General features: G+C 56.7%; 1 protein-coding gene across 7 annotated transcripts in view; it reads left to right on the plus strand.

Moving 5' to 3' along the window:
* LOC111947557 (USP6 N-terminal-like protein) overlaps positions 1 to 15,933 on the plus strand; it is a 54,310-nt gene that overhangs the window by 24,336 nt on the left and 14,041 nt on the right. For 2 of the 7 annotated variants that reach the window (XM_078949142.1, XM_078949145.1), the window contains exons 2-5: positions 5,365 to 5,580; positions 5,649 to 5,734; positions 5,806 to 5,845; positions 6,346 to 6,426. In XM_078949142.1, coding sequence (XP_078805268.1) covers positions 5,440 to 5,580; positions 5,649 to 5,734; positions 5,806 to 5,845; positions 6,346 to 6,426 — 348 coding nt within the window. In that variant the 5' untranslated portion in view covers positions 5,365 to 5,439. Of the gene's footprint in view, positions 1 to 4,196; positions 4,422 to 5,364; positions 5,581 to 5,648; positions 5,735 to 5,805; positions 5,846 to 6,345; positions 6,427 to 15,933 lie in introns of those variants that run through there. The other 5 variants (XM_078949146.1, XM_078949147.1, XM_078949148.1 and 2 more) reach the window with 4 other exon arrangements.

Here is a 15,933-nt window from a genome sequence, read left to right on the forward strand (position 1 = left end):
TACTCTGGAACATCGTTACAGAACGGAGACTCTGGAACATCGTTACAGAACAAAGACTCTGGAACATCGTCACAGAAAGGAAGTTCTGAAACATCGTAACAGAACAAAGACTCTGGAACATCGTAACAGAACGGATACTCTGGAACATCGTTACAGAACGGAGACTCTGGAACATCGTTACAGAACAAAGACTCTGGAACATCGTTACAGAAAGGAAGTTCTGAAACATCGTAACAGAACACAGACTCTGTAACATCGTGACAGAACGGAGACTCTGGAACATCGTTACAGAACAAAGACGCTGGAACATCGTTACAGAACAGAGGTTCTGGAACATCGTAACAGAACACAGACTCTGCAACATCGTTACAGAACAAAGACCCTTGAACATCGTTACAGAACAAAGACTCTGGAACATCGTTACAGAACAAAGACTCTGGAATATCGTTACAGAACAAAGACTCTGGAACATCGTTACAGAACGGAGGCTCTGTAACATCGTGACAGAACGGAGACTCTGGAACATCGTTACAGAACGGAGGCTCTGTAACATTGTAACAGAATGGAGACTTCTGAACATCGTTACAGAACAAAGACTCTGGAACATCATGACAGAATTGAGACTCTGGAACATTGTTACAGAACAAAGACTCTTGAACATCGTTACAGAGCAAAGACTCTGGAACATCGTTACAGAAGAAAGACTCTGTGACATTGTAACAGAGCGGAGACTCTGGAACATCGTTACAGAACAAAGACTCTTGAACATCGTAACAGAAGAAAGACTCTGTGACATTGTAACAGAGCGGAGACTCTGTAACATCGTGACAGAACGGAGACTCTGGAACATCGTTACAGAAGATAGACTCTGTAACATCGTGACAGAATTGAGACTCTGTAACATCGTGATAGAACGGAGACTCCTGAACATCGTTACAGAACAAAGACTCTGGAACATCATGACAGAATTGAGACTCTGTAACATCGTGATAGAACGGAGACTCTGGAACATCGTTACAGAAGAAAGACTCTGTGACATTGTAACAGAGCGGAGACTCTGGAACATTGTAACAGAATGGAGACTCTTGAACATCGTTACAGAACAAAGACCCTGGAACATCATTACAGAAGAAAGACTCTGTGACATTGTAACAGAGCGGAGACTCTGGAACATTGTAACAGAATGGAGACTCTGGAACATGGCCCTTGGCAACGGTGGCCGTGTCCCCTAGGCCCGGCAGTGCTCTCTCCGCGTGGGTGTTTGTGTGTGTGTGTGTGTGGGGGGGGGGGGGGGGGGTCACATTACACTTGAGCCGGGGGTGTCTGTGTCCCTGTGGGGTGGGTTCTGGTCCTTGCCCCTGAGCACTGGGCCCAGTCAAATTTCCAAATGTGGCCGAGCCTGGTCGGGCCATGTTTACAACACCCCTCGTGGTTCCCCCTTTTCCCTGGGGTGCTCCCTTCCTGGGCGGGGTCGGCTGGCCCCTGCCTTGCTCCTCCCTGGACCAACCGTGGGCCGGGTGCGTGGCTGCCTGGAGTGCGGAGCGGGTCTCCCTTGGGGGTTCCTGGCTCGTACCTGGGGTTGGGGCGGGGGGGATGCCCGGAAGTCCTGGGGGGTGATGGGCTGCTTGTCTGGGGCTGTGGGCGCCCTTCTCGGGAGGGGCCCTGCGTTGGGCTCTCCCGGCGCGACGGGGGGGCCGCTCTCCTGGTTGGGCTGGGGCGGCGATCCCTTTCCCTCCTTGGCTCCCTGCTCTCTGGCTCTGGGGGCCTCGCGGTGGTCCTGCTGGCCCTGGCCTGGGTGGCGGACTGGGTCGCCCGGGGGGCGGTTGTTCCCTGCCGGTTCCCGTGTGGCGCTGTGGGGTTCCGGCTGCCGCTGCTGCTGCGGTGGGGGTCTTGGTGTGGGGATGGCTGGGCACTCTCCCTCCTTCTTTTCACATTCCACCATCCATTTTAGAAGAACATAAACACTCACCTGAGCACAGGTGTTAGCTCACCTTTGCACTAATAGTTTGCATGATTGAATGAATTAAATATTTCACACTAGTTGGTTTAAAGGCATAGGTATGCGTTCGTGAACACTATCTGTTTTGTGTACATGTTGACATGTGGACATTTCTGCAGCTAGCAGGTGTGTTTATAACATTTGAGTGTGTGTGTGAACAGGCCCCGCCCTTTTTGTACTACATTTGAACCTTACCGTAATGATAAACATCCAGTAAACTTGCTGCTCTATGCTGCTTCATGGTCTTACCCCCCCTCCCATAATCACCCTCTTAACCCCCCTCTCTCTAACATCCCTCTCTCTTCTTCCCTCCTTTCCTTTTCCGTCCGGTCCAACACCAAAGATTTTCAAATATGATTGAAATTAATAAAGTTTAGCCTCAATTACAAAAGGGGTTTATTCAGACATACCTCTGGTTTGTCTGAAGATTAATAACCCCTCTTGTTAAAGTAAAATATGTCCAACACAAGAGGCCCTCAGCTCTCATTTGTCTGCCCAGCTGTTGGACAAGTTAGTAAGAATAACAGAAAGAAGAAGAAAAGAAAAAAAGACTCTGGAACATCGTTACAGAACGGAGACTCTGGAACATGGTGAGATAACAGAAACTAAAGTAAAGGAACAGCAGCAGAAATGTTCCACATCTTAAAGATCTTTGATCCCATCCTTGCTCTGCATAAATTTGCAAACACATTTAAAGTGTTTTTATGGATGAAGTTCCTTAACCTTGTGGTGGCGGTGGGGGGGCATTTGGGAAAATCATATTTTCCCAGCAGCCCCCGAGGTTTTGTGTTTATGAGAACTATTTGGTCACATTCCTGGTGGAAGCTGTGCCTTGCTGATGAGCCCTCTGTTCTCAGGATGCTTTACGCTGTGGCCATTGTTATAAATAGAACCCCCCACCCCCCTCGGCAGCAGAAAAAGCTTAGTTCAGGTCCGGGGGTGCAGGAGGTGCTGGTCCACTTCCTTAAACTTTGTCTTGTCGTTTCCTCTCGGCAGAGAAAATACGGCGGTGGTCCGAGGCTGTCAGTGTTTGGAAGGGCACACGTTACCGTGGCAACAGCGGCTCTGACACTCAGGTCGTCCCGGACGACACGGCTTTTGAGTTTTGACGCTGCAGCCTGGATGTTCTGTGCATGAATGTGTTCGTTTTTATTCAAACATATGAAGGAAACACCCCCCCCCCCCAGGAGTCCCGCCCACATTTACTTCTGTTTTTGTCGACTTCTTCATGTGTGGATGAGGGAAACACACACAGACACACACAGACAAATACACAGACACACACACACAGACAAACACACACACACAGACAAACACACACGCACAGATACACACACACAAAAAGTTACACACAAACACACAAATATACACACAAAGTTACACACACAGACACACAGATACACATCCTTCTAATCCCAAATTTGGTTCTTCTTCGGCTCTCCCGTAATCCTCAGAAGTAAATCAGATCTCAGTCAGATTAAAGTCCAAACTCAGAAGATCATGGAGGAGGAAGAACTGAGCCGTGACCTTTGACGGGTCGGCTGCTGACCCGGATTTCCTCTGAAGGATGTCTTGGTTCTGCCTGAACACGGAAAGCAGAGGATCGGAGGTCGTGGAGGAACTTCTCTTTGTTTCTTACTGGAATGCTTTGCACGCTGCTTGTGGTCACCACGGTGCTGAGTGCAAGTACACAAGCACCATTTGGATTGCGGTGTGTCACAGCAGGAAGTGATGTCACCACCCCCTGAAAGCACATCTGCTTTCTGCAGCCGCCGAACGCTGCTCCTCAGCCTCTGGCACCGGTTCTGGAAGTCTCCTTCATGCCGGAGAACCGGGTCGTCTCTAACGAGGATGTGAGGTCACTTCCTCCTGTGGCTTCACGCCTCTGCCCCCCTCAGAATGAGCCCGGCCACTGTTACCCCCCAGTTTAGATCATATGACAAGTTGGGTCTCAACTGTTGCAGTTGTTGTCGGGAATACGGTCTGTTCGGGGGGTGGGGGCCTGGTTTCCTCTCCGGACCCCCAAACAATGGTGTCAGCCTTCTGGAGACTCAACACAGGAAGCAAGACGCAGGAAAACAGAGTCCTCGCCGCGGAACAGTGACGGAACAGAAACGGTTCTGCTGGTTCCAAACCAGAAAATCTCTGCTCTCTGATCAGCTGTGGGGGGGGGGGGGGGGGGGGGGGGCGGGCATCATACAGAACCACCTCAGCAGTTCCTCACTAAACCGCCGTCATGTAGCTCCGTCTGGAGACGTGTCCCAGGATGGACCTCCATCTGTGCCACGACTGGACAGACCAGAATGTCTGGACCCTCCTGACTGAGCCGAGGAACACGTGTAGAGTCCACAGGTGGCGTGTCAAAGGGCGTTTCGTCACACCAACTGACTGCTCATCAAACGAAGCCTGACCCCCCCAAACGGTGAGCATAAACCCCACCAGGTCTGTCGTCGTGCAGGTTCTGGCAGACGTCAGCCTCACTGCCTTCAGCAGGTTGAAGATCTTCATCGCCATCAAGTCAGAACCGCAGAGGCGTTTTGAGAGTTTCCTGAACTTTAGTCCATGCTCTTCAAGTGGAAAGGTGGTTTCCTGTGGTGACGGTTTCTTCACATGAAAACCTTCGTCCAGCTGTCCTTCCGAGTGGACACGTCTGTCAGCCGGTGAAAAACTGTCAATTCCAGTTTCTCCACAGATCTTTCTGTGGAAGACATTTTTCTCCTCCACCTCCTCAGGATCCAGACCGAAGGGACCCGGTGTCTGAGTGCTAAAAGGTCGCTAGCCTCATAGCTAATAAGGAGAAAGTATTAGCAAACTATCCTGAGTGAAACATTGATTGCTAATCTCATCACCAGGACACAGTTCTCTGGATTCAATGCCAACTGCATTCAACCACTGTTGCATTGCTTCCAGGTCCACTGGAAAGTTTCACAAGCCGGTAATTTATAACAACCGAAGGCAATGAACCTACGAGCCATGCTAAAGCTAACACGCTAACGACCAACCGGTACAGAATCAAAGGTGGGCGGGGCTTCTTTTACCTGTGTGGAAGTGTAGAGAAAGTCTAAGAGGCCATTCAATTGGCTGAAAGCGAGCACACCTGCTTTGATGATGAGTTTGATTGACAGATTCACTAGCCAATGGTGACATTAGTTGACCTGGAGCATAAAGAGAGTCTGAATATTCACCGAGTCTGCTCGGACGTCCAGCAGATGGGGGCGACTCTCTGAACAACGCTGGAGCTGCCATCACCTCAAACCCTCACAGATGCCTCCAGACAAAAATAGGAGATGAAAAATAGTGAAGTGAAGCTGTGAATGACCTCATGGAAGAGGGTTCTAAACATGTCCGCTGCTTCCTGTCTGCAGTCAGAGCTTCCTCACACCCCTGACAGCGTGAAGCAGCTGGAGGTGGGAGCTTCATGATGTGTGGAAGCTTCCGTCATGGCGTCCACGCGTGACCAGCCGTCTTCTGGACGAGTGCAGACGTGTTTGTCTCTGCTGTCTTTAGGCTTTGATATGAAGAAGGACATCGACTCGCTGGTGGCAGAGGAACGCGCCGACATCATTTCCAAATACGACAAGGTCAGCATGAAGCAGACCTTGATGGCGAGCACAGCTGCTGCACGGAGCTCACCTTCTGGTTGTCTCAGGGCAGACAGGGGGGCGTCGACATCGACCCGTGGGAAGATGCAGACTACTCCATCTACAGAGTCACCGACCGCTTCGGCTTCCTGCAGTGAGTTCATGGGGGGGCGAAGGGTTTGAACCACCTGGAGGAGGAGCAACATGTGTGTGTTTCTGCCGCAGTGAGGAGGAGCTGCCCACGCCATCGCCGCTCGAAGAAAAGGTACGGGCAGTTTTCATCACGGCTTTTTGTTCACGCCACACGCGCCGCTGCTGGACGCCGTTCCAAACGTGTTCATAGACTAGCAGCTCCAGACGCGTGTGGGAGGAGCCACCATCTAGGGTTAAAAGCCTCCTCGCTACACGGGAGCGCTGACTGTAGATGTCATTGAGGACACGGATGGCGTTGAGGGATCAGGTGGATTTGTTTGAAAGAGTGGGTAATCCCGTCTCCATGTTTGGGTTCATGACATCATTCAGAGACCATCCCGGTGTGGCGAGCTGCAGAGGAGCGGCGTCTGAATGACGGCGCTGTCAGCGAGGCGTCCGTCTCTGAGACGCCGTTTGACGACCCGCTGTCCCTCGTTAGAGTGAGGAGGAAAACGTAGGATGTGGTTCAGTCTTAGACTCCACCCCCTGATGGCGTCATCAACACGTCGCCCTGAAACCAGACGCCTCTGACGCGACCCGCTGAACTCCTCTGAACTCCTCTGTCCTTCGCAGCAAAAGCAGCAGGAGCTGGAGCGACTGCCCAAATGGCTGAAGATGGTGAAGAAGTGGGACAAGTACAGGAGCAGCGAGAAGGTCTGCTCGCCCCCATGAGGCCCCGCCCCCTGCTTCCGCCACCGACCTCTTGGCTTCTTTTGACCTCACTGACGATCTCAGTGCTGATCTCCTCCTTCCTCCTCCCTCCTCCTGGTGCTGAGGTATCTCCTCCTTCCTCCTCCTCCTCCTGGTGCTGTGGCATCTCCTCATTCCTTCCTCCTCCCTCCTCCTGGTGCTGAGGTATCTCCTCCTTCCTTCCTCCTCCCTCCTCCTGGTGCTGAGGTATCTCCTCCTTCCTCCTCCTCCTCCTGGTGCTGAGGTATCTCCTCCTTCCTCCTCCCTCCTCCTCCTGGTGCTGTGGCATCTCCTCCTTCCTTCCTCCTCCCTCCTCCTGGTGCTGAGGTATCTCCTCCTTCCTCCTCCCTCCTCCTGGTGCTGAGGTATCTCCTCCTTCCTCCTTCTCCTCCTGGTGCTGAGGTATCTCCTCCTTCCTTCCTCCTCCCTCCTCCTGGTGCTGAGGTATCTCCTCCTTCCTCCTCCCTCCTCCTGGTGCTGAGGTATCTCCTCCTTCCTCCTCCCTCCTCCTGGTGCTGAGGTATCTCCTCCTTCCTCCTCCCTCCTCCTGGTGCTGAGGTATCTCCTCCTTCCTCCTCCCTCCTCCTGGTGCTGAGGTATCTCCTCCTTCCTCCTCCCTCCTCCTGGTGCTGAGGTATCTCCTCCTTCCTTCCTCCTCCCTCCTCCTGGTGCTGAGGTATCTCCTCCTTCCTCCTCCCTCCTCCTCCTGGTGCTGAGGTATCTCCTCCTTCCTCCTCCTCCTCCTGGTGCTGAGGTATCTCCTCCTTCCTCCTCCCTCCTCGTCCTGGTGCTGTGGCATCTCCTTCTTCCTTCCTCCTCCCTCCTCCTGGTGCTGAGGTATCTCCTCCTTCCTCCTCCCTCCTCCTCCTGGTGCTGTGGCATCTCCTCCTTCCTTCCTCCTCCCTCCTCCTGGTGCTGAGGTATCTCCTCCTTCCTCCTCCCTCCTCCTGGTGCTGAGGTATCTCCTCCTTCCTCCTCCCTCCTCCTGGTGCTGAGGTATCTCCTCCTTCCTCCTTCTCCTCCTGGTGCTGAGGTATCTCCTCCTTCCTCCTCCCTCCTCCTGGTGCTGAGGTATCTCCTCCTTCCTCCTCCCTCCTCCTCCTGGTGCTGTGGCATCTCCTCCTTCCTTCCTCCTCCCTCCTCCTGGTGCTGAGGTATCTCCTCCTTCCTCCTCCCTCCTCCTGGTGCTGAGGTATCTCCTCCTTCCTCCTCCCTCCTCCTCCTGGTGCTGTGGCATCTCCTCCTTCCTTCCTCCTCCCTCCTCCTGGTGCTGAGGTATCTCCTCCTTCCTTCCTCCTCCCTCCTCCTGGTGCTGAGGTATCTCCTCCTTCCTCCTCCTCCTCCTGGTGCTGAGGTATCTCCTCCTTCCTCCTCCCTCCTCCTCCTGGTGCTGTGGCATCTCCTCCTTCCTTCCTCCTCCCTCCTCCTGGTGCTGAGGTATCTCCTCCTTCCTCCTCCCTCCTCCTCCTGGTGCTGTGGCATCTCCTCCTTCCTTCCTCCTCCCTCCTCCTGGTGCTGAGGTATCTCCTCCTTCCTCCTCCCTCCTCCTGGTGCTGAGGTATCTCCTCCTTCCTCCTCCCTCCTCCTGGTGCTGAGGTATCTCCTCCTTCCTCCTTCTCCTCCTGGTGCTGAGGTATCTCCTCCTTCCTTCCTCCTCCCTCCTCCTGGTGCTGAGGTATCTCCTCCTTCCTCCTCCCTCCTCCTGGTGCTGAGGTATCTCCTCCTTCCTCCTCCCTCCTCCTGGTGCTGAGGTATCTCCTCCTTCCTCCTCCCTCCTCCTGGTGCTGAGGTATCTCCTCCTTCCTCCTCCCTCCTCCTGGTGCTGAGGTATCTCCTCCTTCCTCCTCCCTCCTCCTGGTGCTGAGGTATCTCCTCCTTCCTTCCTCCTCCCTCCTCCTGGTGCTGAGGTATCTCCTCCTTCCTCCTCCCTCCTCCTCCTCGTGCTGAGGTATCTCCTCCTTCCTCCTTCTCCTCCTGGTGCTGAGGTATCTCCTCCTTCCTCCTCCCTCCTCCTGGTGCTGAGGTATCTCCTCCTTCCTCCTCCCTCCTCCTCCTGGTGCTGTGGCATCTCCTCCTTCCTCCTCCCTCATCCTCCTGGGGCTGTGGCATCTCCTCCTTCCTTCCTCCTCCCTCCTCCTCCTCCTGGTGCTGAGGTATCTCCTCCTTCCTTCCTCCTCCCTCCTCCTGGTGCTGTGGCATCTCCTCCTTCCTTCTTCCTCCCTCCTCCTGGTGCTGAGGTATCTCCTCCTTCCTCCTCCCTCCTCCTGGTGCTGAGGTATCTCCTCCTTCCTTCCTCCTCCCTCCTCCTGGTGCTGAGGTATCTCCTCCTTCCTCCTCCCTCCTCCTCCCTCCTCCTCCTGGTGCTGTGGCATCTCCTCCTTCCTTCCTCCTCCCTCCTCCTCCTCCTGGTGCTGAGGTATCTCCTCCTTCCTTCCTCCTCCCTCCTCCTGGTGCTGAGGTATCTCCTCCTTCCTTCCTCCTCCCTCCTCCTGGTGCTGAGGTATCTCCTCCTTCCTTCCTCCTCCCTCCTCCTGGTGCGGAGGTATCTCCTCCTTCCTTCCTCCTCCCTCCTCCTGGTGCTGAGGTATCTCCTCCTTCCTCCTCCCTCCTCCTGGTGCTGAGGTATCTCCTCCTTCCTTCCTCCTCCCTCCTCCTGGTGCTGTGGCATCTCCTCCTTCCTTCCTCCTCCCTCCTCCTGGTGCTGTGGCATCTCCTCCTTCCTTCCTCCTCCCTCCTCCTGGTGCTGAGGTATCTCCTCCTTCCTCCTCCCTCCTCCTGGTGCTGAGGTATCTCCTCCTTCCTTCCTCCTCCCTCTTCCTGGTGCTGAGGTATCTCCTCCTTCCTTCCTCCTCCCTCCTCCTCATGGTGCTGTGGCATCTCCTCCTTCCTCCTCCCTCCTCCTCCTGGTGCTGTGGCATCTCCTCCTTCCTTCCTCCTCCCTCCTCCTCCTCCTGGTGCTGAGGTATCTCCTCCCTCCTTCCTCCTCCTCCTCCTGGTGCTGAGGTATCTCCTCCTTCCTCCTCCCTCCTCCTCCTGGTGCTGTGGCATCTCCTCATTCCTTCCTCCTCCCTCCTCCTGGTGCTGAGGTATCTCCTCCTTCCTTCCTCCTCCCTCCTCCTGGTGCTGAGGTATCTCCTCCTTCCTCCTCCTCCTCCTGGTGCTGAGGTATCTCCTCCTTCCTCCTCCCTCCTCTTCCTGGTGCTGTGGCATCTCCTCCTTCCTTCCTCCTCCCTCCTCCTGGTGCTGAGGTATCTCCTCCTTCCTCCTCCCTCCTCCTCCTGGTGCTGTGGCATCTCCTCCTTCCTTCCTCCTCCCTCCTCCTGGTGCTGAGGTATCTCCTCCTTCCTCCTCCCTCCTCCTGGTGCTGAGGTATCTCCTCCTTCCTCCTCCCTCCTCCTGGTGCTGAGGTATCTCTTCCTTCCTCCTTCTCCTCCTGGTGCTGAGGTATCTCCTCCTTCCTTCCTCCTCCCTCCTCCTGGTGCTGAGGTATCTCCTCCTTCCTCCTCCCTCCTCCTGGTGCTGAGGTATCTCCTCCTTCCTCCTCCCTCCTCCTGGTGCTGAGGTATCTCCTCCTTCCTCCTCCCTCCTCCTGGTGCTGAGGTATCTCCTCCTTCCTCCTTCTCCTCCTGGTGCTGAGGTATCTCCTCCTTCCTCCTCCCTCCTCCTGGTGCTGAGGTATCTCCTCCTTCCTCCTCCCTCCTCCTCCTGGTGCTGTGGCATCTCCTCCTTCCTTCCTCCTCCCTCCTCCTCCTGGTGCTGAGGTATCTCCTCCTTCCTCCTCCCTCCTCCTGGTGCTGAGGTATCTCCTCCTTCCTCCTCCCTCCTCCTCCTGGTGCTGTGGCATCTCCTCCTTCCTTCCTCCTCCCTCCTCCTGGTGCTGAGGTATCTCCTCCTTCCTTCCTCCTCCCTCCTCCTGGTGCTGAGGTATCTCCTCCTTCCTCCTCCTCCTCCTGGTGCTGAGGTATCTCCTCCTTCCTCCTCCCTCCTCCTCCTGGTGCTGTGGCATCTCCTCCTTCCTTCCTCCTCCCTCCTCCTGGTGCTGAGGTATCTCCTCCTTCCTCCTCCCTCCTCCTCCTGGTGCTGTGGCATCTCCTCCTTCCTTCCTCCTCCCTCCTCCTGGTGCTGAGGTATCTCCTCCTTCCTCCTCCCTCCTCCTGGTGCTGAGGTATCTCCTCCTTCCTCCTCCCTCCTCCTGGTGCTGAGGTATCTCCTCCTTCCTTCCTCCTCCCTCCTCCTGGTGCTGAGGTATCTCCTCCTTCCTCCTCCCTCCTCCTCCTCGTGCTGAGGTATCTCTTCCTTCCTCCTTCTCCTCCTGGTGCTGAGGTATCTCCTCCTTCCTCCTCCCTCCTCCTGGTGCTGAGGTATCTCCTCCTTCCTCCTCCCTCCTCCTCCTGGTGCTGTGGCATCTCCTCCTTCCTCCTCCCTCATCCTCCTGGGGCTGTGGCATCTCCTCCTTCCTTCCTCCTCCCTCCTCCTCCTCCTGGTGCTGAGGTATCTCCTCCTTCCTTCCTCCTCCCTCCTCCTGGTGCTGTGGCATCTCCTCCTTCCTTCTTCCTCCCTCCTCCTGGTGCTGAGGTATCTCCTCCTTCCTCCTCCCTCCTCCTGGTGCTGAGGTATCTCCTCCTTCCTTCCTCCTCCCTCCTCCTGGTGCTGAGGTATCTCCTCCTTCCTCCTCCCTCCTCCTCCCTCCTCCTCCTGGTGCTGTGGCATCTCCTCCTTCCTTCCTCCTCCCTCCTCCTCCTCCTGGTGCTGAGGTATCTCCTCCTTCCTTCCTCCTCCCTCCTCCTGGTGCTGAGGTATCTCCTCCTTCCTTCCTCCTCCCTCCTCCTGGTGCTGAGGTATCTCCTCCTTCCTTCCTCCTCCCTCCTCCTGGTGCGGAGGTATCTCCTCCTTCCTTCCTCCTCCCTCCTCCTGGTGCTGAGGTATCTCCTCCTTCCTCCTCCCTCCTCCTGGTGCTGAGGTATCTCCTCCTTCCTTCCTCCTCCCTCCTCCTGGTGCTGTGGCATCTCCTCCTTCCTTCCTCCTCCCTCCTCCTGGTGCTGTGGCATCTCCTCCTTCCTTCCTCCTCCCTCCTCCTGGTGCTGAGGTATCTCCTCCTTCCTCCTCCCTCCTCCTGGTGCTGAGGTATCTCCTCCTTCCTTCCTCCTCCCTCTTCCTGGTGCTGAGGTATCTCCTCCTTCCTTCCTCCTCCCTCCTCCTCATGGTGCTGTGGCATCTCCTCCTTCCTCCTCCCTCCTCCTCCTGGTGCTGTGGCATCTCCTCCTGCCTTCCTCCTCCCTCCTCCTCCTCCTGGTGCTGAGGTATCTCCTCCCTCCTTCCTCCTCCTCCTCCTGGTGCTGAGGTATCTCCTCCTTCCTCCTCCCTCCTCCTCCTGGTGCTGTGGCATCTCCTCATTCCTTCCTCCTCCCTCCTCCTGGTGCTGAGGTATCTCCTCCTTCCTTCCTCCTCCCTCCTCCTGGTGCTGAGGTATCTCCTCCTTCCTCCTCCTCCTCCTGGTGCTGAGGTATCTCCTCCTTCCTCCTCCCTCCTCTTCCTGGTGCTGTGGCATCTCCTCCTTCCTTCCTCCTCCCTCCTCCTGGTGCTGAGGTATCTCCTCCTTCCTCCTCCCTCCTCCTCCTGGTGCTGTGGCATCTCCTCCTTCCTTCCTCCTCCCTCCTCCTGGTGCTGAGGTATCTCCTCCTTCCTCCTCCCTCCTCCTGGTGCTGAGGTATCTCCTCCTTCCTCCTCCCTCCTCCTGGTGCTGAGGTATCTCTTCCTTCCTCCTTCTCCTCCTGGTGCTGAGGTATCTCCTCCTTCCTTCCTCCTCCCTCCTCCTGGTGCTGAGGTATCTCCTCCTTCCTCCTCCCTCCTCCTGGTGCTGAGGTATCTCCTCCTTCCTCCTCCCTCCTCCTGGTGCTGAGGTATCTCCTCCTTCCTCCTCCCTCCTCCTGGTGCTGAGGTATCTCCTCCTTCTTCCTCCCTCCTCTTGGTGCTGAGGTATCTCCTTCTTCCTCCTCCCTCCTCCTGGTGCTGAGGTATCTCCTCCTTCCTTCCTCCTCCCTCCTCCTGGTGCTGAGGTATCTCCTCCTTCCTCCTCCCTCCTCCTCCTGGTGCTGAGGTATCTCCTCCTTCCTCCTCCTGGTGCTGAGGTATCTCCTCCTTCCTCCTCCCTCCTCGTCCTGGTGCTGTGGCATCTCCTTCTTCCTTCCTCCTCCCTCCTCCTGGTGCTGAGGTATCTCCTCCTTCCTCCTCCCTCCTCCTCCTGGTGCTGTGGCATCTCCTCCTTCCTTCCTCCTCCCTCCTCCTGGTGCTGAGGTATCTCCTCCTTCCTCCTCCCTCCTCCTGGTGCTGAGGTATCTCCTCCTTCCTCCTTCTCCTCCTGGTGCTGAGGTATCTCCTCCTTCCTCCTCCCTCCTCCTGGTGCTGAGGTATCTCCTCCTTCCTCCTCCCTCCTCCTCCTGGTGCTGTGGCATCTCCTCCTTCCTTCCTCCTCCCTCCTCCTGGTGCTGAGGTATCTCCTCCTTCCTCCTCCCTCCTCCTCCTGGTGCTGAGGTATCTCCTCCTTCCTCCTCCCTCCTCCTCCTGGTGCTGTGGCATCTCCTCCTTCCTTCCTCCTTCCTCCTCCCTCCTCCTGGTGCTGAGGTATCTCCTCCTTCCTTCCTCCTCCCTCCTCCTGGTGCTGAGGTATCTCCTCCTTCCTCCTCCTCCTCCTGGTGCTGAGGTATCTCCTCCTTCCTCCTCCCTCCTCCTCTTGGTGCTGTGGCATCTCCTCCTTCCTTCCTCCTCCCTCCTCCTGGTGCTGAGGTATCTCCTCCTTCCTCCTCCCTCCTCCTCCTGGCGCTGTGGCATCTCCTCCTTCCTTCCTCCTCCCTCCTCCTGGTGCTGAGGTATCTCCTCCTTCCTCCTCCCTCCTCCTGGTGCTGAGGTATCTCCTCCTTCCTCCTCCCTCCTCCTGGTGCTGAGGTATCTCCTCCTTCCTCCTTCTCCTCCTGGTGCTGAGGTATCTCCTCCTTCCTTCCTCCTCCCTCCTCCTGGTGCTGAGGTATCTCCTCCTTCCTCCTCCCTCCTCCTGGTGCTGAGGTATCTCCTCCTTCCTCCTCCCTCCTCCTGGTGCTGAGGTATCTCCTCCTTCCTCCTCCCTCCTCCTGGTGCTGAGGTATCTCCTCCTTCCTTCCTCCTCCCTCCTCCTGGTGCTGAGATATCTCCTCCTTCCTCCTCCCTCCTCCTCCTGGTGCTGAGGTATCTCCTCCTTCCTCCTCCTCCTCCTGGTGCTGAGGTATCTCCTCCTTCCTCCTCCCTCCTCGTCCTGGTGCTGTGGCATCTCCTTCTTCCTTCCTCCTCCCTCCTCCTGGTGCTGAGGTATCTCCTCCTTCCTCCTCCCTCCTCCTCCTGGTGCTGTGGCATCTCCTCCTTCCTTCCTCCTCCCTCCTCCTGATGCTGAGGTATCTCCTCCTTCCTCCTCCCTCCTCCTGGTGCTGAGGTATCTCCTCCTTCCTCCTCCCTCCTCCTGGTGCTGAGGTATCTCCTCCTTCCTCCTTCTCCTCCTGGTGCTGAGGTATCTCCTCCTTCCTCCTCCCTCCTCCTGGTGCTGAGGTATCTCCTCCTTCCTCCTCCCTCCTCCTCCTGGTGCTGTGGCATCTCCTCCTTCCTTCCTCCTCCCTCCTCCTGGTGCTGAGGTATCTCCTCCTTCCTCCTCCCTCCTCCTCCTGGTGCTGAGGTATCTCCTCCTTCCTCCTCCCTCCTCCTCCTGGTGCTGTGGCATCTCCTCCTTCCTTCCTCCTCCCTCCTCCTCCTCCTGGTGCTGAGGTATCTCCTCCTTCCTTCCTCCTCCCTCCTCCTCCTGGTGCTGTGGCATCTCCTCCTTCCTTCCTCCTCCGTCCTCCTGGTGCTGAGGTATCTCCTTCTTCCTCCTCCCTCCTCCTGGTGCTGAGGTATCTCCTCCTTCCTTCCTCCTCCCTCCTCCTGGTGCTGAGGTATCTCCTCCTTCCTCCTCCCTCCTCCTCCTGGTGCTGTGGCATCTCCTCCTTCCTCCTCCCTCCTCCTCCTGGTGCTGTGGCATCTCCTCCTTCCTTCCTCCTCCCTCCTCCTCCTCCTGGTGCTGAGGTATCTCCTCCTTCCTTCCTCCTCCCTCCTCCTGGTGCTGAGGTATCTCCTCCTTCCTTCCTCCTCCCTCCTCCTGGTGCTGAGGTATCTCCTCCTTCCTCCTCCCTCCTCCTGGTGCTGAGGTATCTCCTCCTTCCTCCTCCCTCCTCCTGGTGCTGAGGTATCTCCTCCTTCCTTCCTCCTCCCTCCTCCTGGTGCTGAGATATCTCCTCCTTCCTCCTCCCTCCTCCTCCTGGTGCTGAGGTATCTCCTCCTTCCTCCTCCTCCTCCTGGTGCTGAGGTATCTCCTCCTTCCTCCTCCCTCCTCGTCCTGGTGCTGTGGCATCTCCTTCTTCCTTCCTCCTCCCTCCTCCTGGTGCTGAGGTATCTCCTCCTTCCTCCTCCCTCCTCCTCCTGGTGCTGTGGCATCTCCTCCTTCCTTCCTCCTCCCTCCTCCTGATGCTGAGGTATCTCCTCCTTCCTCCTCCCTCCTCCTGGTGCTGAGGTATCTCCTCCTTCCTCCTCCCTCCTCCTGGTGCTGAGGTATCTCCTCCTTCCTCCTTCTCCTCCTGGTGCTGAGGTATCTCCTCCTTCCTCCTCCCTCCTCCTGGTGCTGAGGTATCTCCTCCTTCCTCCTCCCTCCTCCTCCTGGTGCTGTGGCATCTCCTCCTTCCTTCCTCCTCCCTCCTCCTGGTGCTGAGGTATCTCCTCCTTCCTCCTCCCTCCTCCTCCTGGTGCTGAGGTATCTCCTCCTTCCTCCTCCCTCCTCCTCCTGGTGCTGTGGCATCTCCTCCTTCCTTCCTCCTCCCTCCTCCTCCTCCTGGTGCTGAGGTATCTCCTCCTTCCTCCTCCCTCCTCCTCCTGGTGCTGTGGCATCTCCTCCTTCCTTCCTCCTCCGTCCTCCTGGTGCTGAGGTATCTCCTTCTTCCTCCTCCCTCCTCCTGGTGCTGAGGTATCTCCTCCTTCCTTCCTCCTCCCTCCTCCTGGTGCTGAGGTATCTCCTCCTTCCTCCTCCCTCCTCCTCCTGGTGCTGTGGCATCTCCTCCTTCCTCCTCCCTCCTCCTCCTGGTGCTGTGGCATCTCCTCCTTCCTTCCTCCTCCCTCCTCCTCCTCCTGGTGCTGAGGTATCTCCTCCTTCCTTCCTCCTCCCTCCTCCTGGTGCTGAGGTATCTCCTCCTTCCTTCCTCCTCCCTCCTCCTGGTGCTGAGGTATCTCCTCCTTCCTCCTCCCTCCTCCTGGTGCTGAGGTATCTCCTCCTTCCTCCTCCCTCCTCCTGGTGCTGAGGTATCTCCTCCTTCCTTCCTCCTCCCTCCTCCTGGTGCTAAGTTATCTCCTCCTTCCTCCTCCCTCCTCCTCCTGGTGCTGAGGTATCTCCTCCTTCCTCCTCCTCCTCCTGGTGCTGAGGTATCT

The sequence above is a fragment of the Oryzias latipes genome, chromosome 6 (genome assembly GCF_053564925.1).
Source record: "Oryzias latipes strain Hd-rR chromosome 6, Olatipes_Hd-rR_3.1".
NCBI classification, from domain to species: Eukaryota; Metazoa; Chordata; class Actinopteri; order Beloniformes; family Adrianichthyidae; genus Oryzias; species Oryzias latipes.